Below are 24690 nucleotides of genomic sequence, written 5' to 3'. Positions count from 1 at the left end.
TCTCTTTTCCTGGGGTATGCAGCAGAAGCTCAAACTATAAGCACTATCTGGGGGGGATAGTTATTATGAACCACATGCACATGTAGTGTTACAAATCCTTCTCACTTATGGGGGTGGTTGCAAGTTAGTTTCCTGGCTTTATAAATCTGCAGTGTTTATGATAAAAATTGATTTGACAACGGTTAAAAGGAAGTGAGAAGATGAACTGGCCACAAATTCTGCAGAAGGGAATGGGACGGGGTCTTGCAACATACACACACAGTATCTAGAAATACTAGATGTAGGTATACCCGGTTTAATTATCTCCACACAACTTATCTCTCACCCAACAAACTGGAAAAGATACATGGGACAGTTGATAAAGCCTGCCGCCTTGTAACATGGTGGATGCATTTTCCTGTATATGACTTGGTCAGGTATCATACAGTTTGGCAAGCTGTGATTGGCGAGTTGGAACGCACTCTTGGACGAATAGACCACTCTCTTGCAGTTAGATGTGTGCTTGGTGGGTCTTTATCCCAAATCGAAGAGTGCGAAAGTGAATACCAGGTTTCTAGATCTGCCTCTGGTGCTGGCTGAGCATGCCATCACAATGGATTGAAGATCCCCTGGAGGACACCTCATTGCAGGTGGAAGAGTGAGATATAGCATGGGGCGATTGCTGAAGCGGCAGCCCTGAGAGCGGATGAGGGGAGGGGGCTATGTGAAAAACCTATGGCAGACAACTCAGCGGATATTTTGCCCTTTTTGTGGGAGCGGCAGCCCCCTGAAGATGTACTGTTCGTAGAATAAGGGTGGGTGGGAGCCAGGATGGGGATTGAGTAACTGAGGAGGAGGGCCAGATTTCCGTCTGTCGACTGCGATTCTGCCAGTTGGTATCCATGTAAAGAATATCTCTTGTAATAACTCGACGAATGCCTAGCTGTTGTCCATTTTTAAAAACTAATGTCTATTGGTAGAATGTCTTTGGATGCACGGTCGCTTACATCCTGAGAGTAAGATTATGCAGCCATATTGTAATAGACTAAAGTACATCATTAAAGTATGGATGTCTGTATGACCATTTCATGTGCACTCAAAACATGCTGCACTATGGATGGACCTAATCTTAATTTGCATTTGTGATATATTATGTTGAAATACAAATAAAAGAGTCCTACAGAAATGTAGATTGAGGGGTTTATCTTGAAGAAGTTTTAGAAAGAGTGTAAAAGAAATGTGGCTGGAAAGGTTTACCTGTGCAAATTTGTAGGGAGGTTCATTAGGAGTGCCAATGGGCGCTTTATAAATTTCAGTCATTGCTCTCTGTACATGCTGTGTACCATAGCGTAAACATATACCCCTGGAGAGAAGTTCATATGACGGGATTGTGGAGCACCAGACCTGAGGAGCTTTATTTAGTTAACTAGTGAAGAGTTTAAAGATCTCGGCATGTAAGAGTGTTCAAGAGATATCCATATATTGTTAATATACACCAGTGGGTGTATCTCGCTCGGAGGAGCTCCCTGTGGAGGCTGGAGGACCGGTGTCAGGGTGCTCGCAGCTTTCTTTCCATGCAATAAAGGGCTGCTGATGATGTTCAGTAGATCATTCGAAGTGGTATTTATTCCACAGATTTGTGTGTGTATTAATCATACCATGCGTTGTTTTCTCTTGGATAGATCTGCAGGGAGAGGCGGAGCAGGAGAAAAAATGCACCCAAGGCCCTGATCACAGTCTGTCTTTTCTGGTTCCAGCGCAGTTCATCTCCACCCATGGTGAGAATCCCCGCTTCCTGTAAATTTTCCTCCTTTCTCTATCCCTTTCAAGTCTTGTTCTTTCACAGCCTGATAAGGAAAGACTATTTGTGATTTTAAGGGCAATGTGCCAATGGCCAGGCATATGGCCCTTCTGCCTCGCTGCGTTTTTCACTTCTTACCCTGCAAGACTGCCTCACTTTTAAGTTACTTCCCACTAACAGTTTTTGGCTGAATCTCATACCTCACTTTTAAGGATGAGTGGCTACCTGGGTCATGCCAGCCTCACATATTTTCATCAATTGCTGGTGCTTTCTTGCTCTCTGGAATTGAATCCCCTGTGCTGTGTGTCATTTGGGCGTGTGCGGCCTTGCCCACGCTTCACGGAGTGCACTGTATGTGGGACTCGATTTCCTGCAGCTGACCTTCAGAGATCCAGAATTTGTTATTCAGGGAATTTACCCATTTTCAGCTCAGACCTGCGTGATTAAATGATTGATTGACCGGTGGCTTCTTTTCGTGCCCACTCAGACAAAAAGAAGCCAAGGTCCACTTGCCACTGGACTGCAACTATTGTACCCATGAGCTAGAGGCCACCCATTTGGAATCAGGAAAAAAAAGGCATGTAGCCCATAGGACATTGGGGAAATCCTTTTGGCAGCAACCCTAAAACTCCAGTAAATCTGGCTCGGCCATAGGTTATACATCGCTTTCATAATGCTTGCCACTGTTCTAGCAAAAGAAAGGATAGAGATCCATTGGCTGGGACAATCAGGACTGATGTTGCAGGCATAAACGGAAGACATGATGCAGTGGGCACCAGCCAAAGAAGGGAATATGTGAAAGGCAAGAAAAGATGATAAACTAAAGGAGGGTCTTGCATGATGGGCAGCATTAATCCAGGAACTCTCCTACCCTGCTGATAGTAGACCCCTTAACATATTAACATGATCCTGATTAGCCCATGGAAGATATAAAACAATATGAAGAAAAGAGGAATATAGAATGAAAGGGGAGTGCTGTGGGGAATCAGACCAAGCAGGAGACTGCTACATGAATAATGCAAACGCCCAAAAAAACAGCACTATGACCTTTGGGAATGGATACCTGTTTTAAAATAATGTAATCTAAATGCTGATGGGAAACTCTGTCCGATGCCTAATATGCCACACACATGTAAACTGTAATAATATTTTAATGTTTGCAGATGACACATTTTTAATTTCTAAAAACCCTTGTGGCTTACCGCGTGCTCTCCTCCGTTTTGAAGATTTTTTGTAAAATATGGGGCTTGGTTATCAATCTGACAAGACCAAATATATGATATTTAACCAGCACACATCTTATAGGGGAACAGTAAGAACGGGGCATAAGCTCTTAGAAAAAAACGAAGTCTTCAGGTATTTGGGCTTTACCCAGCTTCAAATATGCTTTGGAAACACCAGGTAGAAATTATGGCTTTGAAGGTTAGCCAAATCTCTGGAGCTAAAAGAATTCATCTGCTTTTTTACCAAGCCCAGTTGTTCAAATCTTTGGTGCTAAAGTTTTGGGGTCGGTCCTCTATGGCTCAGAATTATGTTTTTTTTTCTCCAATATATCTACTCTAGTTGCTTCTGAGAATAAGTTCTTGAGGAGTGTGACACGCCTTCCTCAAAGCACTCCCATCAAATGTTGATTCTGCATCTTGGAATGAAATCTGTGACTACTAAGGCCTGACTACACCCTATTTCATTCTGGAGTAGACTTTGGTCTACTCCTGAGTTGTCCCACTATGCCACAGGCTTAAAGGATGTCATTGACCTTGACCCTTCCAATAAGATTGCTTGGCTTAGTTTTGTCAAAAAATCACTGATGGACATGGGCCCGAAGTCATTTTGGGACAATCTATGGGACCTTCTATTCCTTCAGTTGAAAAACTAAAAGAGCTTTATTTGTCATCTGTTTTATTGGAAGAATACTGTGTGGAAGAGGGTTCATCCCTGATTTAAAGGTTCCTAGAATTTAAATTCTATTCCTCTCCTGGAACAATGTTGGGATATCATAGCAATACCTTCAGATAGGAAACTTTATTTCCAATTTAGGACAGGATTGATGCCTTTAAATGCATTTGCCCACAAATTGAACATTAATTTTAATGATTGCTGTCCCTTCTGCTCTGCTAGTGAAACCATTTCCCACATTGTGATTGTCTATCATGCATATGCCAACCGTCGCAAGACGTGGTTAAAACCCTTATTTCAGATTTTGGGGATCAGAAGCATTGTAACTTCAATAAGGATTTTAACGATTAACTCACGTCCTATCTTTGCATGTGCAGTTGCCAAGTTTTTAGCTTGGATGTGGGCCATAAGGTATAGGAAATGATCAACTCCTTTCCAAAAGGATCACAGCGAACCTTAGTTAGAGTATGAAGCTGCTAACTAGTACCTTTTTCTCAGCTGCACTTTCTTTATTGCGCTTTATTTACATGGCTGTTCATGGTACTTGCTTTTAACAAATGTTATGCATAATTGTATCTTAGATTATATTGATTTTGCTCTGATTTTATGCTATATAAAGATCCATTTGTATTCATCCAACACCCAGACCCATGTAATGATATCCTATGTTCACTATTCAATTTTAAACCTTTTTTTCCCCTTTTCCCATATCTATTGTACTGCTTTTATGACATGCTCATTAGAAGTAAAGCTTGCTGAAATTAAATCTATACTACTATTATAAAGAGAGAACACAAACCTTTGAGCCAGGTAAACTACAAAAGTAATGCACCAATCACTACACCCAATACACCATTTGAAAGGGGAGATGTGGCAGAAGGACATAGGCTATAGATATGTACACCATATACATTAAAAAAGCAAAAACGCCAAAAGTGGTAAAGTAGTCCCTTGGGGGCGTGGCTGTGGGTGTCTCAAACAACAAATGTTAGCGTTTACAGGGCCGTGCCAAGTGCAAATAACAAATATAGGCCAAGCGACTTCACAACAGACTTACATATGCACACATAGAGCGGAAATGCACTTTCACTGAATTTAGAACGCACAATATGCAGACATAGACGGAAATGCGCTTCCAATGAATTTCTAACAAATATTTGCAAATCCCAACACATACAGCGGAAATGCACTTTCAATGAATTTAAATTCACACATACAGCGCAGTAACACCAATATACAAAAACAGCAGAGGTGCGCGATATAAGAAATATACACACATTTGTTGCAGTTACCCAGACAACATTGATGCCTTCGCATTAAAAACCGGGCGGGCCTTCTATCGACGAAGAGTGTCAAATGACGCCACGCAGGGGGCAGGATTAATCGCATACTACACCAATCACAACGCACTAAAGAAAACACACACACGACTTCGGCTTACCAAAAAAAGTCTTTAACCATTAGCCATTGACCAACGACGTCACAGGGGGGTAAACACGAACAAAAAAAGCCGACATTTCTTAACGGAGAAACGCAATGGACTGCGCATTCACCAGACTTTCCTCACATCTTGCGGACAAGATAAAATGCTTACAATAAGACATACGAATAACGAAAATACCACAACTGCCCATAATCACTCGAGCACTGCCAGGACTTCACCACACATTTGACAAAACGAAAGGGAAACTTCTTTGAAGGGATACAAAAACGAACACACAGAAAGAGCCTTCGAAAGAAAAAAAAACATTAAACAGGTGACACAACACTTTCCTCACATCTTGCGGACAACATAAAACGCGAAAAACAATACATACGAATTAAAAAAATAACACAAGTGGGCCAAATCAGTTGAACAGGGCCAGGACTTGCACAGACAACTCTTCTGCGGGGCGGGCGGGGGCCCTGAAGCAGCCTTTTACTCCCGGACTACGTCGGGTCGGGCTGCTAGTGTAATATAAACTGATGTAAGTTTATTTCCAATTGTTCTGCATGGTTGTAAAATGAAAGAAAGTTCTTAGTTAAGCAGAGTTAATCACATATTAGGCAGAGTCTGACCCATGCCAGACAACCCCACCTGACCCCTTACCCCTAAGGGCCACATTAGCCTTCCCAGTCAAGGCAGGCCTTGTCTGCATCAAGGTGGGAATCTAGGATTCCTATTGGTTCTTTTGAAGGGTACCTTTTTCTGCAGTTCAGGAACTGCTGTTTCTAGACCTATTTGAAAGAATTGTTGTGAGCTACATATTGAGGATTAGGAATTTTCCATAAAGGTAATTTACCTCCTTTGCCTCCATGAAACTATCCAGAATCTTCTGAGTTTGGAATATTGTCATAGAGGAGCCAAAAGGCCAAGGATTTTACTTTGGCTATTTCACCGGCATCAGAAAGGCAGAAATAATAAGATGCCTCCGTTTCCTCATACTAGCAGGAGTCAAACCTACTGAAAAAAGGTCCCTTGGAGGAGTTGTACAAGATTCCTCCAATCAGAAAAATAGATGGATTTTCAGATCCTAATATTGTTTCCAATATGTTGGCATTGTCTCCTTTTGAACATGTGGCTTCCAGGTATTTAATATTCCTGCTGTCGATTTTTTTAAAATCTAGTATGCATCATCTTTCATAGATGAGTTAGTGAACTCCAGGCTGCTTCAAAGGGACAGGCAGGTCCTTCACACAAATGGTCCCTTCATTCCTAAAGTCATTTCAGCATTCCACACCAATCATGAGATCTTTCTTGTAGTGTTCTTTCTTAAACCCCATTACACTTTAGCTGAATCAGAGCTACATCACATGGTTATTGTTAAGAGATTTTAGATTTCATATCTTTCACTATCAGGAATTTAGTCATACTTCAGGGTTTTCCCCCACATATAGTGAGACAGCCCCTGACACACACGCTTCTAATGCGTTTCTGGCTTGATCAAGGCTTCACATCTCATGACAACTTGAGTTTTCAGAGGATATCTATCTGCGCCCTACTAGAGCTAGGACACCATGTGTGGTTTCTAGATACTTCTGCCTGCCAAAGGCATATGTACGATGGCCATTTGGGCAATTTCCCATTTGTTCTGTAATCTTTGTTCTCTGGTGCTAGTTTCTGTGCTGAAGCTAATTTTGTCTGAGCTGTCTCTTCAAATCTACCTTTGACCATTGTTAATACCACCTCCCTGCAGAAAACTCTTGGTAATCTGTTTCAACATATTGGTAATGAAAGAAGCTGAGCAGAAGCGGCCTATCATATCATTCTCCTAATATTAGGCTTATTCACATTACCAAATAGAAACTCACCATTTCCATCTCCACTTCCATTAACCAGCGGGATGTAGGACCAGTTATAGCGAGGTCTGCTGCCAGAATAAATTGCCTGTGCTGTTGTGTATCTAAATTGCCCTTGACTCAGTATATTAAAATTGTAGAGCACAGTCTCCAGTCTGCTTTTGTGCTTATTGTCTGGCGCAGGGTTCCCAGACATAGGCCAGTTAAGGATCTTTGGACGAGAAGAGACAGAGTTACTATGGCAACATTCCCTCATTGCCGCTCCCTGTTCTTTTGGCCGCAATCGAGTTTACTAGTACATTGCTGTTGCTGCTGATCTCTTACTATAAAATTACATTTGGAAAGGGTATTCATGCCAAATGAAAGCATCTCTTAAGTGTTCCCTGGAACTGAGGACAGCAGAGAAGCGCGGGTGGGTTTGGGCCTCTGGGCGGGCGGTTGGTGGCCTCTGTGTTGTGCCAGGAGCCCCAGTTCCGAAAATACTTTTAGAGCAGACGTCAATTAAATGTTCCTAAAATGTTAAGTACACTTTATCCTTTGACATTTCACAAAGAAGGCAAGTGTTCTCACCGCCTCATTTTCAAGCTTCCATTCTCCTGCTTTCTAGTCACTCACTCAGCTGGCTGGGAATGTGGCAGGTTGTTTCAACACATTTAAATGTGAAGAAGCCTACATTGCTATTTCCTTTATAAAGTTCTGATAGTTATTGTAGGGTTATGTATTGTGTGAGGTGCTTGTGACTGAGCACAGAGTTCTTGGGACAGAGGATGCTTGTTCTTTATTGACTGACAACTCGCAATTAACGTACATGACATTCTAGACTCAACTGGTGCTGGTGTGGTCAGGTGACCATGCCACAGAGAGAGTTTGGTCTGCTCAGAATCACCAGCATTGACAAATGTAGGAACATCTACTTTATTTACACATTCATATTTGGAAAACAATTGCCTTGAGTACCTGGTTATTCCGAAGGTTACGAAGCGAGGGAGATGAATTTGCACTATCTCTTCGTAGATTGCTTGGTCCCAGTCCTTGTCATTCATTGCTGAGGAGCCATTCAACTCATTTGGTTCAGGATCACAGAGCTCCATTGTATGATGAGCTTTTCCTGGATTCTCCTGTTAAAACTGTATTAAAAGCCAAGTTTTGATGCCTCATACCAGCTACTTTACATTTAAGTATCTACTTCTCTAAGCTCTGTAAGACCCCGAGCAATGCTGCTATTCTCACTAGACTTGAACTTTTATGTGAATGTTCTACCTGTTGAAAGGTACAAAATGAACAAGCAGTTTGTAATATCCAAAATGTTTTCTAGGAGCAGGCAAGAGGTCTGGCTTGGAAGATTAGAGTGAAAGAGGCTCATTTAAATGGCTTTTTCACAGAGGTTAATAAAGACTCTGTAGAAGACCTTGTTGCATGTGATCTGTATAATTTATATATATATATATATATGCAAAGCAAAATCTGTTCGTCGGTTGAGACCATAGACAGGAAGGACCACCATACAACTTCGTGAGAGTTAAAACGGGCTTTTATTATCCATTTCTTGCAGTTTCAGCAGGCATGACGCGTTTCGGGCAGGGACTGCCCTTGATCACATAACGGAAATGCAGTTGTGGTCACTTTAAATAGAGCACCCACTCAATTTTTTTCTCATCGTGATACCACCACGTGTTCTAACCATAGACATAGAAAATAGATTCCTCGTGTAAAGTGATAGATAACAAACACTCGGTAGCTTTCTGATGTTGTCCTTAGACTTATGTCAGCATATTTTTTCTATTGCACAGTCAAGTATATTCTATTTACAACAAACAAAATATGGCAGCATAAATGCGTTTTTTAGCTTGTGCAAATTTAGACTTAGCAGCATGGTAATGACAATATTAAAACTAGTACAGACATAAATATACACATTCATATAGTATTTCAATACATTACTCCATTGCAATAAATAAATAACATATAAATATGTTAAAAATTCTGTTATAAAAGACCATATATATATATATATATAAAAATAAAGGTCAAATCATGATTTGCATTGAATAAATATTATGCTAAAAGGTAAATGTGCAAATGGCAATTTTATAGTGAAACAACTATACATCTAGTGTAACTAGTTATGGTGTTGTCCTCATGCATTGTCTACAATATCACATCTAGATGTCGTGTTGTTATATATGTGACCATATTAACAATAAAGTGCTAGTGCTATGCTGACTATCATGATGTCAAAAACAACCAAGCGTCATGAAAGCATTCAATCCAAATGTAAGTGTGCTGAGTGATTAAAGTGCGACCAAGAAATTTAAAGGGTTAAAAAAGTGATAAAAAAGAAGAGAGATGCAATTGCAAGTCTTATACTGGTCGCCTAGTGGGTACTTCTTTAGTATTAATTTAAATTATACATTCTGATATCTGACATTCATTGGTGATATAATTAGCTCAGATAACATATATGACTACATGCCAAGATGGGATACAGGATTGATAGCATATGCTCAGGTTTACAGGAAAGTATGCATATCCTCCCTGTCATTAAGGCCATTTGGATGTTTACTGTTGAGATTCAGAATATATCTGGTCTCTAACTGCCTTAACGCTTTGTCCCTATCTCCACCTCGTTTTAAAATCGGTGCCTGATCAATGACAAAATAAGTCAGACAATTTACATCTTTTTTGTGACTTATTTTAAAATGTCTGGCAACCGGGTAGGCTGGGTGACTATTGATAATTGCACGAATGTGCTGTAGGATACGCATATACACGGGATTTTTTGTACTGCCCACATAGCGTATGCCGCATGTACAAGTGAGGACGTATATAGCGTACTCAGTACGGCAGTCATATTTTCCCCTGATCGGTAGTTCTTTGGTTTTGAACGGGGTGCTATATGTGGCAGTGTTGGCTCCAAACTTACAAGCCCTACAAGTTGCGCATTTACGAAAGCCATTTCTTGTGGGCATCCAGGTTTGTATGCTGCTAGACCCAATGGGAATCTCTTTGGATAAGAGATTAGCTACGTTCTTAGATTTTTTGAATGTCACATTTGGACGTTCGGATAACGTATTTTTCAAGATTGGGTCAGTAAGAACTATGGGCCAATTTTTATTCAAGATGTTACGTATTTTGCGTTCCTGTCTACAGTAAGTGGTGATAAGTCTTGGAGAACTATTCTCTTCTGCTGTATTTACATTTAACTCATTAGTGCAGGGTAACAAGGTAGTTCTGGGTCTCTCGTTAGTTTTTGTCATGGCTCTCTCTAGGATCTTTTCGCTATACCCTCTCTGTCGCATGCGTTCCAAGCATGATTGACTGCAGACATTAAATTGCTCTGTTGTACTGCAAATCCGCTTGAGACGTAACAGTTCATTTACCACTTTTTGTATTGATGCAGAAGCGGCTTTTGACTGTGCTTGTCTAGAGTTTTGGGTAAATTTGTTTCATGAGAGATCACTATAAAAGTTTTTAGGACTTTAAATAGATACAATATAGTATTTAACACTTTCCCATCAGAAAATTTACACATCATGGGTGTGCAGCGTCCTCCCACCCATTAGTCTGGCTATGGAACCTCATATACAGAACACTCATCGTAATAATGTAACAAGACGGCTGGTTTTCCCGGGACTGCTCTGCGTGGCGTCTACTCGATCACCGCTTCTTATATGTCGACATATTTACAAAAGAAGCGGTGATCGAGTAGACGCCACGCAGAGCAGTCCCGGGAAAAGCAGCCGTGTGCCGACATTAGCCACGTGTGTCAAACTACCCGGCTGCAATACAGAACCCCCTTCGCGGAGACCGGATCCGTTTTTTTAGTAACACAGAACTAAAAACAGAAGGGAAGCATTAAATCCAGCACGCCCACTTGTGCAAACAATAAGGATTGTGCCAAGTCCGTTTTGGATTAATCTTCAAACAGATGAGTTGTGAAATAAAAACGCTTGACCATATATTAAGATAGGATGGTAGAAGCTTGATGACACTACAGGCGAAAATCAGTGGAATACTACATACCGGGTAGATTTCCACCAGCAACATAACCATCTCGGTTTAACACTTTTGCGTGTGGAGAATAAAAACACAAATTGTCCTGAGGAAGGAAGTCTTTATCAGTTGATGCTTCCGAAACGCGTCGACGCCAATCCATAAGTCATATTCGGCGTTGCCAACAATGAATCCGGTCTAAAGGAATAATATTCCTCCTATTGTTGACAAAGGAGGGTCCGAAATGAAATGACAAAGACAGATATTAGTGTCTCCTTAGATTAATTTCTCCACGTCCACATTAGGTGGTTTCTACTGTGTTTTTTACCTGTGTATTTTTGTGCAATATATGTTTTTAACTGATGATTCATTGATATCTTTTGTAACAAAAGTTTTTAATAAATTGTATACTTTTTTAATTATAATTCGTTTGGGTATGTTCCTTCTTGGTAAGTGTTCTCCAGTTCCACAAAATGAATGGTGTGATTGGTGTTTGTCAGTTTGAGTCCTGATCTAGGAGCAGGAAATATTACTCCCCATTGGGAAAACTCTTTGTTTTACTTTGCAGTATATTGGCGCTCCATTTCCCTTTGGGTTATTAAGAGCCCCTCTCTTTCCTTTATATATACTTAACTTCTATACACCCTATCCTTCTCTGCACACCCTGACTTAGATTTTGCTTATTTTCCTCAAGCCTTTGTTTTCCTATCTCCTAGTCTCTTGGTCTTCTGGTTGATGATTTGCTATAACACTTTCCCATCTCTGCTCCCTTTCTCTTAGTTTAGTAAGGTTTTAAATAACCCTTAGCTCACTTTCATTTGACTGTTTTTCTAAAATCATTGTCCTTCTCCCCCCTCTTGCTTGGGTAGGTATCCTTCACCACTTCCTATTCTCTGAACCCTGTCTAATGATCTTCAGATAATTTTCCCAATGTTTGTTTCTTTCTCTTTAACCAACTCTTATCTTGTCTTCTCGCTGTTCTCATTTGATTTTGTTCTTCTCTAGTTCCCGTCATGTTCTTGAATTTGTTTCCTACAACTGGGAACGAAACTGTAATGCAAATGTTTGAACTAGTGGTGCAGTACGTCTGACACTATTGCTTTTATTTACTCTGGGTACAATTCCCACAATTCTCACTGCACCATTAGAAAAGTAACCCAATTCCATGGGAATCAGTCTAATATATGTCACCAGAACAATGCAGTCTGGCACAATCTACTTGACTACATACCCTCTTTATATAATAACAAGCAAACCCGTACATAATTCAGCCTCAAAGGCCTAATAGGAGTATTTTTTGATAATCAGCAAATGGTCCATGTGTACCGATGCCTATTCCCCTAAACATTCCCAGCAGAGATTGACATGGTGATGGAAATGCTAGTGTTGCTTTTACCCGCATGCAGAGGGACATTGAACTGGTTCTGTGTGACCCATGTCCCTCTCTGGAACCCTTTCTTTTGTTCTTGGGCAGGATTAACATAACAGTTTTCTTCTATGCTCCCATCTTCATCTTCTGCTGGTTCCCTGACTCTTTGTGCATCCATTCTCTCTGGGATTTGTTTTTATTAGACGGTGTTGTTCCAAGATCATACCCTTTGATTTTGTTCCAGGTTTCCTATAGCCCTTGTTCATCTTTACTCCCACTACATTGTCTATGCTTGGCTTAGCATAACCACTATTCCTTTATGCCATAAAGTCTCTTAATTTTGGAATAGGTTGATATCTTCAATCTCAAGTTGCTTTCATCTAAAGATTGTTGCTCTCTGCCGTCTCGCATGGTCTTGGGTTAGAGTGCCTGCATGTCTGTTTTTTAAAGTCTTGTACACTTATCATATGCCCGTTGTTACTCTCTGCTGTTCCTCTCTTTAGCCCTTGGTTACTTTCCTATAACCCCCATTCCTCTCTACCATGCTGACTTGGTCTTGGAGTAGTTTTCAATATTATTGTCCCTCTGCTTTTCCCCACTAGGTCTTGGCTTACTTTCCTACAACCCTTTCCATCTGCCTCCCCTTTCTTGGTCGTAGATTATTCCACCAGCTAAGCCTCTAGTTACGCCCCTTTGTGTACTTGAGTGGCTGTCCTATAACCCATGTCCTTTGTCCATACTCTTAGTCTTAGATTGATTTTATATAACTTTTGTGAATTTCTGATGTCCTTTTTTCAAGGTTGTGGATCGGTTTCGTATAGTTCTTGTCCCTCTCTGCTGCCCTCTCATTGTCTTGCTGGGGTTCCCATAAACCTTGCCCTTCTGCCCCCTTCTAGGTCTTGGGTTGGTTTGCTATAAACCTCTGAGCTGGTTTCCTATAACCTGTGTTCTTCCCTGCTCCCACTCCCTTCATCTTCAGCTAGTTTCCCCTAACATCTTGTTTCACTCTGCTTGCTCTGATTGGCTGTGTCAGATTGTCATTGTCTTCTGTCCCTTTCATAGCCTACCATTTTGGGAGTGGATGGATTTCTAATTCACCTGTGATCTTTACACTAACATTTCTTTATTTCCCACATTTTTAAACGTCTATTCAACTCTTTATTCTTAGCTCTGTCTCATCTGTGGAAGGCGATGCACGATATGCGGGTGAAGTGCAATATCAGCGCAAACTGCCACTGCCGGCAAGCTTTCCTGACGGATGCAGTGCTGCTCGGAATCTCCTTATCCAAGGTATTAACATTTACAGCTGGGTGGAAAAAGGGGAAGATTGATAATATCAGTATTTAAAGTTGGTGCATTAGAGGTGATCTGCAACATTAGTACAAAGGTTACTTCTAGACCCAGACAGATTTAATTTCCACTTATATTCATCATTACTGATTGCATGAGCAAAAAAGAGTGTCATTTGCAACTAGTTTCTATTGCAAGGGAAGATTTTGCACTAAGTAGTCCTATAGGGCCAAAGAGAAGGGTCGTCATAATATTACAGGGTGCCTTTCTGTTTGTTATCCTAAACAAATATTCTAGAAAATGTTTGTATGTTGCTATTTTGGTACCCATCTGGGGAGAAATCAGAAGGAAAAGAGGGTGGGGGGGTCAACAGGGGAAAGTTTAATGACCATGGTAGCTCCAACCCCTTTTATCAACTAAATAAACAAACAAGAGGTACCTGGTCAGATTGCTTATCTATGAGTAGTGTTGTGCCAGGGAGGCCACTACACCAAATTATCCTCCCAGTGATAATACTGGGTTAGAAAAAGTCCCATCAGCCCACCCTTATTGGTGGAGTGTCGTCATGTGGGATATAGACCATGAACCAAGATTTTCTCCCGATGCACCTAGTAATGATGCAGAGATAGGTTCTGGAAGGTGATTTTCTTAACCACAGTATTACAGAGGTAGGACCAATGGAGTGCAGTGCTAGTGAAAACCAAAAATAAAGGTGATTGTAAAATTGGCTCCTGGGACAAAAAATATGTTTATTCAGTATTGTCCAGGGTCAAGAGTAAAAACGACGCCTCATAGTCTTAAAAAATGGCTATGTCATGGCGTAGTGCATAGTGATCGACATGTTTCAGCTCGGGGGACAACTAGTCCGAGCTTTCTTCAGGACCTTAAGATGTTATGCATCTGCACTATTAGAAACTAGAAGTGTAGTTAACATTTTGGATTAATCCTACCGGATCTTTGAGCCCAAAGTATTCCCTGGTAGTCGTCCAATTGGTCTTGATTTTCCTAAATAGAAAAAGGGGAATGTGAGAGGCAATTTGTGAAACAGTGGCACTTCAAAAGACACAACACAACATAGAATAAGCAGTGGCTGCAGAAAACTATTCTCAGCCCTTCAGAAGCTACAATTGTCTTCTGAATTACAACTAAGTTAGTTGCACAGTGTTCATTAATCTATGTTCTACTCACCCAGCAATCTCTGGGAAAACGCCTCACCTCACCCGGCACCCACTCGGGAAAGAAGGAGGCCCCGCTCTGTTAGAGATGGAAAAGTATAGTGACCTCTAATGAATAGATCTATTGAGGTACAGAGTGTATATGCTCTACTTATCCATATGTATATTTAGACACTAACTAAAACTAGTTGATTAAAAAGAGACTCAACCCAGACAAAAATACATGGTTGTGACTAGGCTAGGGAATAATACTTATTGTAAAAGTTGGTTCTAAAGGTGGGCTGTAGATGCAAGCTAGACCCACATGCAGGAATTTATGTAGGAGAGACCAAAACAGGCTAGGTTAGTGCAAGTAGGACAGCCAAACTGAAGTTGAATAAACCACAGAGTTTAAAGTTGATTAAACAAATGCTAAAGCTTAATCATACTAGTTCCAAAATCTCAGGGTCAGCTGGGGCCATACCTGTCCGTCGGTACCCCAATGGCCAGCGTCCAAGTGGGAGTGGAGGTGATCTCAGCTATGTGAAGTGCTGAGTTAAATACACCCTCTAATTGGTTAATTGCCAAAAAACGCGCGAAAAACGGCGTTTTTAATAAACACAGCGTGCCCATTGGTTTATGCTGACTGACTCGTTTTGTTGGTGGCAGCTGGTGTTAAACGCGCATGCGCTACAGGTTAGCGCTGTGAAGAAATGCTGCTGCGTGTGCGCGTGTAGTGTGTCCAGCCGAAGTCTGAAAGCGCATGCGCCGTGCAAGGACGCTATGCGCATGCGCAGCGTAACAGCACCGTTCGCGTGTAGCAGCGATAGCGGCGGCACCAAATAGATTCAGACAAGGTGCGCGCATGCGTCATGCCAGCGGTGTAGTGCGCAAGTTTAGAGGAAGAGCCACCAATGCGTGTCAAGCAATCTGACCAGGTACCTCTTGTTTGTTTATTTAGTTGAGAAATCAGAAGGTGCAGCATGATTGATTTTGCTACATTCTAAAAGGCTTTGCTGATACAGCGGCCTGCTGGGCACTCTTTCTTATAAGTGAGGTTGCCTCAGCAGGCCTGCTGAGCTCTTTCTTTGTCTATATAGTGTTGGGGCCAATGCCTCTTTCAACTAGGTTGAGGATGTTGGGGTCAATGCGGTCTTTCCCCAGAGCAGGGGATCTCTGTATCGTTGCACAAGTACTATGCTTTTTTATAAGGTTTCGGGGCAGGCTGGTGCTTACAGACACATTCCAGTACAGTGGTTGACATTGTAAGCGCAGGAAAAGGTTTTGAGGTTTACGTCAGCATTGCCAAGGCAGGAGGATTGACTTGAACCTAGCAAGTTCAGGGTCAGCTCTACCACCAAATAAAGCGGAGGAAACACTGTACTTAAAGGGAAATGTTGGATTAAAAAAATCCTAGCTCACTCTTTTTTATCCGGCTAAGTGTATACTTCCACGCATGTAGGCATATGACATACACATTTAAATATGAAGTAAAATTGAACATAGTAAGGTAACAAATTTCAAGAGATGTAAAAATTAAAGAAATCTAGTCCATAAAATTGAATAGAAAGTAACCATAATTCCAACATACATAGGAATCCATATGTCTATTAGCTAAAGTGGAATTCTTCCAAACCAAGTTCCAAATGTTAAGAAAACACCTAATGTGATCTACACTCACCTCAGAAAACCTTTCATTTTGTTTACTTTAGCCTAAAGGAAAAAAGTCTATCCAGTGGAGAGATTAGCAGGAGAGTATGTACTATGCACTTAGTTTAGTTTACTTTAACCTAAAGAGGAAATCCTATCAACTAGACAGATCAGCAGGAGAGTATGTTCTATGTCAATTGTCTTTGTCCTTACACCCCTCTTCACAACTAGATCCTACACTTAGAGGTTGCTTGCTCACAGCAGAAGTTTATCTCAAATGGTTGCTGGTGCAAGCTTTTCTGCCCCTGACCTTCTTAAAATGGTTAGCCAAGGAATCAGGCTTCCCAGCTCCAGCAGCGTTTTTGGAATGATGTTTCATCCGCCTAGCACCCTTTAAAGCACCTAAAAAGTACATCAATGAAGGACCTCCAATAAACTCATATTTTCTGTGACTAAAGAAATACTATCCACTGGATAATACTGTAAGCAGGGGCACCTTTTGCCAGTGAATACCTAATTCACATCTAAGTGTAGAGGACATTAGGTGGGATCTCCGAAGAGGATGGGTAAAGGATGCTAGATAAATTCCCCTGTTCATTGGTGGTTTTGCGATATGATCTTAAATAAGTAGCCTTTGTGTTACAATTAAGAGGCTCTGCAGGCAAGAAGCCAATCTATGGCAGGTGTAAGTCTCTTTTGCTGGCGCTTTCGTAATTCCGCATAGTACTAATGTCTTAACTCACAGTACAGCATAAAATGTTGAATTTGAGGGAGAATGGAGGACTCTCCATAACCATCAAGCAAGCCTGTCATGGGTACCTTCCCCTCTTGGATAAAAGTATAAGTGGACAGTACAGGTTGAATCCCTGCCTCTTGCTCTATGTATTCATCTTAGGATATAATTAAACATCAAGTTATTTCCTCTTTACTTTGGACCACTGGCCTTTAGAACACAGGTAGCTTGGAAAAGGGACTAGTCAACAGAGAGAGACCCTTGTTTTCCTCACAAGCCAAATAGTGTGCTTAGCTAAACAATAGAAATCGTAAGATCATGAGGATGTATGATTTACATTTGGAGCAGGATGCCTTTGTGAATCCTGTTTCTGATGAAGCCAAAGGCAGGCCCCTGAAGCCAAGCTGCACTGGAATACTTGTCACTCTTTTCTGATGTGCACTTTGGCAAGCACACTTCAACTACACAGAGATTCTGCAAGGTCAGTTTGTAGACCAAAAATTATCCACAGGCTTGAAGATAGATTATGTCAGGCTCTCTGACATGCTATCCTTAATGGTGTTCTCTTTTCCATCAGCACCTTATTACCACCACTCTTATGGAACTAAAACTTGTGGTTTACTCTCCAGGGATAGATGGTTAGATATGAGCATGCATCCTGTTTTATCTCACTACTGCGTATCAGGATCAAGGGCATCATCATGATCAAACCTGGGTATTGGATAGGGTATAAAGATGAATCGTGGAATTGGTTTATTGTCCGAAATAATGACTTGTACTCTGCTACTGTTTTTGCAGGAGAAAGAACTTAAAGGAACACAGACTCCTTCACTTCAACCTAGGGACTGTGAGGACAAGCCTGAATTAAAGGCCATCAAAGAAGGTAGGCCTAGAGCTCTGATATGGGTGCATCTAGCAGGACATTTGTATTAGGTCACGCTCATGGCTTTGTATACCCAACAGAAGTTGAAGGGATTATGAACCAAGCAGTTTGCTGGCAATAGTACTACTACAAACAGATGAAGATAACTAACTCATGGAAGTCGGACACATGAACGTCACCTAATCCCTTTGACTTGGGTTCAGACATATATTTTTCCATTGCCAGTTTTTAGGTATTGACAAACACCAGACCAAGCCTATCCCTCTGGGTGACATGACCAATGACAACCGGGGATATTGGATCTGGGGGGATGACAGGGCACCTGATAAATGAGGATACTGGATTTGAGAATACCAGACAAATACTGGTAGAAAGACTCTTTATTGACCATGACGCTTTACAATGGAGTTACATGAATCTTGATCTATCTTCTAAGATGGGATGGATGCCTGATTACATTTGTGATCATGTAGTTAATATCTGTAAGACTGATCTCTTTTCAGTGGGTTTTTTCCGGAGTTTTTATATAGCGCGAACTTGACCCAAAGGTATCTGGTATCAGAGCACTGTACATGAGCACCAGTTACGTTACATAAGGACACATAAAATGTAGGTAGGCACGGGGAGATTAAGTGATTTGCCCAGAATCTCAAGATGTTGAGCGGCATTGTCGAGACTCGAACCCGGTTGACTACCCTAGCCATTAGGCCACATCCTCTCCCCTTAATGTGTCATGCAGATGGGGACGGAAAAAATATGATGAAGCCTGAACACTGTTTCATGTTCTCTTCCCAGAATGCACTGAACCAGCTGAGCAATCACTGAGTGGTGAAGGACCAAAGGCAGCTGCGCAGAACTCTACCCTGTGTGACCTCCTGACATCCACCGCAGTCAAGCTATGTCTAGGCCAAACCGGGGTTCACATGGCATTTGCTCCAGTCTCTTCTGCATTGCCAACAGTGAGTATTTGAGCAAATGTAAGTAACTATCACTAGTCTTCCTGCATTGCCTACATACTTCTTAAACAGGTAACACTAGATATCAGGATTGCGGATTGACCCAAGGATTAGCAAGACAATCCAAAGTAATTGTACCTAGAAGATGAGTCTGGATTTGGCATAGTGATATCCATGGGCATCAGTAGTTTGATGATGTACAGTGTAGTGATGAAGCACTCATTATTGGTGATACACATTGATGAGATGTGTGGGGATGATGATGGGAACATTTAGAATGCTAGGCTTAGTGAAGATAAGACGCATGTAGTTGGTGATGGGTAAAGTGATGGTGATAGGCCTCTTAATGATGATGTAAATGTTGATGATGATGGGCCTAAGGATGGTTATCTTACATCTTTTTCTGGACACTCAGACCATTGCCAATGTCCTGTTGCCGATCCTTGAGCTCATCCCAATGAGTTAAATGTCAATTTTAAACAGGTGAACAAATGAATAGGTTTGATTGATATGTTTGGGCACTGTCCCTTTGTACATGCTCCTACAGAAAAACGGTGTTATGTTACTTACTCTACTTTTCCTGTTACTAACAATCCTTAAGACATCCAGAGTAACTGGACTTTAACTATACATGAGCTGTAATCAAAGCACACTGTGTGACCTACACCAAAAGCACCAACACTTAATTTACACCTAGAGGAATGACTCAAAAGTCATTACAGTGTTAAATATTGCAGATCAACTTGGGTGCTCAACATACGAAAGAGAAAACCATTGGCACATGCCTAAAGCACTTGCATTTGTGCGCAGATCAATACTGATGGTAAAAAATAAAAATAAAAATAAATTAAAAAAAGTGAGCAGATCAACAACTTCTTTTGATGGGGTAATTTGATTTTGAAAATGAGTTGTGAACAGCTGTGGGGGGATGACTAGCTGTGGGATGAGGCCTCTTTGATGGTCATTTTGGTATTTATGTTGAGGTTTAAAGATGCTAGGCAGAGGTGTGGACCTGAGGAGTTTACAGGTAACGCAATACGCTTGGGTGGTTATGTTTATGGAATCTGGATGAAAAGAGACTCTGGCATGATGAAGATGGATTTAAAGATGATCAAGGGGCTCTTGGTGATGATGATCAGATGCAAAGGTCTGGAATGATGCTGATCGCTCTGGGGTAAAGATGTGGATGGTGGACTCATTAATGATGGTTGTTCAGTTATCGTGACAGAGTCAAGCTCGGGGCTGATGGTAATGGGATTATGATGACAGAGAGGTTTGAGATAAGATTGAGTTGTTGGATGAGGATAATCTTAGGGATTATCTTAAATTTCGAGATGATGACAGTAAACAAAGGAACAATTGATATTGACTGTGGCAGTGACAGTTTTTCCTCCACTTTTTCCGATACATAGGATGACAGAATAAGCAGCATCCTTGATAACATCATCGCCCAAGTAGTGGAGCGGAAGATCCAGGAGAGGCAGCAAGTTGATGCCCGGGAGGTGCGAAGCCCCAGCCCCCCAGAATCATCCCTCCAGTATCCAGTACCTCCTCAAGGAGGCATCCTCTGGCTGCAGGACCCCACCGACACCAGTAACTACAGGCGCTTCCAAGAGCACTGGAGGCAGTGCCAGGTATCTCATAGGAACCTACATTGGTTATTTTATGCCACAAAACTCCCCATTTTTAATGTAGGAGCATAAACATGATTGGCCATCTAATACAATCAAAGTAACACTTTGCTTATCTATAGATCTTAGCTAATAATCTCCATGTCAGAATCGAAATTCATGAACATTCATGTTTACATGATTTCCAAACATATTGATGAACACGAAAATTGTGACTTGACATGTTCAGATGTTTATGGACAGCATAGTATTTTGTGGATGTAAGTAGGGGATGACCAATGGTGGTTGCTAATACTTCACCTTCATAAATGCAGCTGAGAATGAAGCTGTGGCAGCTAATTACCACTTGCATAGCATTCTAGGAAATGTTCCTAAAATGGACAGTTAATCAAATGGTCCTATAAAGTAGTTCTCTGGTGGGGAGCAAATTGAAAAGTGGGAGTGTAGTTTGAAGGTGTCTAGCTGGGATAAACACGCTTGCATTTTGGTGATCGATAAAGACTACTAGATTTTCCTCCTCTTGCGTTTTTAAAATGGTGGATAGAATCCTTGAATTAACCTCAGCCACTGGTAATTATTCAAAGCCACACCATAACCCATCGTTATTTTGACACCATGCCACCTCAGTTTGGACCCAGTCTTCATCCTTCTCCAGTGGGTACAGTCCAGCCAGAACTGCCATGCCAGGTCCTCCATGATCCCAAGACTGGTTTCATCCTTGTTTGGGCTCATCAGTCAGGAATAGCTTGGTTACAGTGCCACAGTGTGCACGTGACCCACGTCTGGGCATACAGGCCTTTTACAGTACAGCATGTAAACTGCTATATTACTCACTGTAGATGGCATACTCCTGACCACAAATAAGGATGACCTCTGTCTCCTGATTTTCCTGGACCTTTCAGATGCCTTCAACACTATCAATCATCCCATACTCACTCACACCCTGAAATCTCAAATATGAGTCACTGGCAATATCCTTCGAATGTTGTCTTCCTGTCTTTTCAAGTGACATCAGTTTGTTCACATTGTCACCTGCAGATCCCAGAAGATCCTTATCAACTGCAGAGCCCCCCAAGGTTTCATGCAATCTCCTGTCAATTTCAACATCTACATGGAGTCTTTTGTGATTCTAGTCGTCGATAACAGTATCAAATTCACCAATATGCCAACAATACACAACTCTGCCTAAATATCACCTCCACTCCAGACATCCAATGCTCCAAACACTGCCTGCTCCTCACCCAGACCTGGATGTCCAGCAACGACCTGAACCTTTTTTATGGCAAGAACAACATAGAAGTAGTAGCACAACCTAGCTCAATGACATTAACTTAGAAAGCTTCAAACCTTCACTCAAATCCAAGTTGCTTGGATTCAATCTGAATAGAATAGAGCCACCCACTAATCCCCTAGGGACTGGGTATAATCAATCACAAAATACAGTTGTCCCTCGAGGAAACATTTCAGATCAATTACAATTTATACTCAATGTCACATTCATGATCATCAATTCAGTTATCCAGGGAAATTTCAGTACATATACCAGAATGTATAAAAAAATGTATATTTGTTTTATTCAACTCCACTTTTTTTAGTATCAAATTCATGCCTGGCAACGGACACACTACTGAGGTTCTTAGATTGAATGCCAGTAGTGTCCAAACTACCTTTTGCTGAGGTTATGGACAATCAAAACACCATATCACATGTAAATTAAACATAACATTTCATCAGATTTTACAGTCTAAATAATAAACATAAAACAAAATGATGTTAAGCGTCACACACGCCTAACATCGTTTTGCTTTTATGTTTATTATTTAGACTGTACAATCTGATGAAATGTTATGTTTAATTTACATGTGATATGGTATATATAGTCTGCAGTGTGCACATACTACTGCATCTTGCGTCATCCACAGTGTTTTTACAGCATCTTAACATCATCATTAGTGATGGATCTGTTTACAGAACCACAGCCCCGTTACTTGCTTTCATTTATTGGTCGTTCCTTAAGAAATGTATGTTTCCAACCACCCCTAAGAAACGCCTGTTCTCTTATCTACCATGTGTATAGCCTTGGATGTGTGTGACTTTACGCGGCATCAAAACGCCACACTACATTAGAATAAGCGCAGTATTTTTTCACACTGGTTTCCTTTTTTACACACTTTATTGACACCATGGGCTATATTTTAATGACTTACCAACTGTGTGGCATTCCATAGAACCACTTAGAGAAGGGTTCCGTATCTCTGATACACTGGCTGTCACTATTGCCCTAACTTGCACATGCACAATAGTAAATACATCTGACACATGCGTGGTTTAGACTTCCAGCGTGCATGTGCAGTGTACAGATGCTTCACTACATCCACGCATCCGACCTGTAATCTGAGTAGATACCGGCCCTAACCCGGCCGCTACATGCCCGCTTGCACGGACCTCTGGCCTACAGGGATCTTAACTGGAAGCCCATATTTGGCAGGTCTGGCAATTTGCCAGGCCGCCAACTTAGTGCGAGGATGGGACATCGGATGCCGCACTTCTACCTTTATTGGTATTAACTACTCTGCGCTGACACTATAAATATCCAGACCTCGCTCCACTCATTTATAATCGAGGAGCACAGACATAGGCGCAGAGGCGGGGACCACGTCACGTATCAGTAAGAGTATGAATGTGTTTCCTTTACAGGTATTCAGAAACCTGATATACTACAGAACCTCATGTGTGTTCTTAGTATTTACTTTTGTTTTAACATCTTGTATTCTGTGTTTTTCTCCTCATTACTTTTTTAGCGCTTGACCTAAGAGGTCTCCTGTCCTTACCTTCCTATGGGGCACAGTGTCCCAACCATAGGGTAAACAATTTGGAGACAATGTCTCCCCTCTGGTGCACAGATGATTGTCACCACTGCTGCACTAATAGCCACTCACAATAGTATCTCGGCGTGTGTGGCTGATCATATAATGTTTTGTGTTTCTAGTGCTCTGTCACAGTTCTTAACCGATCTGTTTTTCTTTCAGGCTTTAGATACAGGCCAGATCATGGTGGAGAGTGATCTTTATCACTCCACTCAGTGGAAATCCTCTCACCACAGTTTGGTAAGAGTGGAGCCTGCAGTTTACTTATTTGTTTAGGTCCTGATGAATGCCACGGACCCTACTGGGCAACTGGCAGAAACATGTCGACCTCATTGATATTGGTAGGGGGACACTGATCACTTTATTTTAATTACCATATAGAGGCCAGCACCATTAAAATGTAATTTGACATCTATAATGGCTTTTTAACAACGCTATTTTTTTAAGGGCCCCCACTTAGTTTAGCAGTGCATCCCTGTTGTCAGGTGTATGCCCGCCCTCTATCAAACCAAGTTTTTAGATGACGAGGACTGGTCAATGATGAAGCATGACACCAGGTGGTGTGTAAGACCAGTCCTTCACTTTTTGTGAGATGCCTGCACTCACAAATTGATTAGCACTAACAACAAACCACTGGGAGAGTCTCTATTGTGATTAACACCATCATTTATTACATCACTGTTGACATCTCAAAAGACATAATTGATGATACCACTGATGACATCATCCAAGCTCCATTTGTACACATTATTCTATAACTAGTATGGCATCAGAGGCCTAAAAGTAAGTACTGAATACTGAATAACTCAGAATAATAAGAAGCATCATTACTGCCATCACAGATACAACTCCCTTAGGTGTAGCAAGCATGTGCTATGTGCAACTTTGACCCTATATACCATAATCTTCACAGACAGCTAGTTCACATTAACCATCAACCACAGGTATATGTGAAACCCTCGTTGCACCATGAACACGTGAAAGACCTATTTATGGTCACATGCTAATGGAAACCTATAAACAAATACATAACAGATAGAATACATCCTAATCTACATAAGTTTTACATGCATGCTCTCTGGTTCATCAAAAACTGCCTCAACAAGCCAAACAAAGTCCATTTTACTTATGCAACCCTATGCAACAAAATTAAAAATTGGCCTAGCAGTGAGCCATACAAATTAATATTTGGAGGATATGATAATTGGC

The 24690-nt window shown here is 41.2% G+C and overlaps 1 protein-coding gene across 2 annotated transcripts in view; it reads left to right on the top strand.

The window, feature by feature from the left end:
- Window positions 1-24690, top strand: part of HR (HR lysine demethylase and nuclear receptor corepressor) — a 394390-nt gene that overhangs the window by 217935 nt on the left and 151765 nt on the right. For both annotated transcript variants that reach the window (XM_086943684.1, XM_086943683.1), the window contains 5 exons: window positions 1662-1757; window positions 13486-13607; window positions 17943-18027; window positions 18823-18986; window positions 20396-20617. In XM_086943684.1, coding sequence (XP_086799810.1) covers window positions 1662-1757; window positions 13486-13607; window positions 17943-18027; window positions 18823-18986; window positions 20396-20617 — 689 coding nt within the window. The remainder of the gene's footprint in view (window positions 1-1661; window positions 1758-13485; window positions 13608-17942; window positions 18028-18822; window positions 18987-20395; window positions 20618-24690) is intronic.

This window comes from Lissotriton vulgaris, chromosome 11 (assembly GCF_964263255.1).
Source record: "Lissotriton vulgaris chromosome 11, aLisVul1.2, whole genome shotgun sequence".
Classification (NCBI taxonomy): Eukaryota; Metazoa; Chordata; class Amphibia; order Caudata; family Salamandridae; genus Lissotriton; species Lissotriton vulgaris.
The sequence above is the reverse complement of the archived record's forward strand: the minus strand, read 5'-3'. Positions and strand labels throughout refer to the sequence as shown.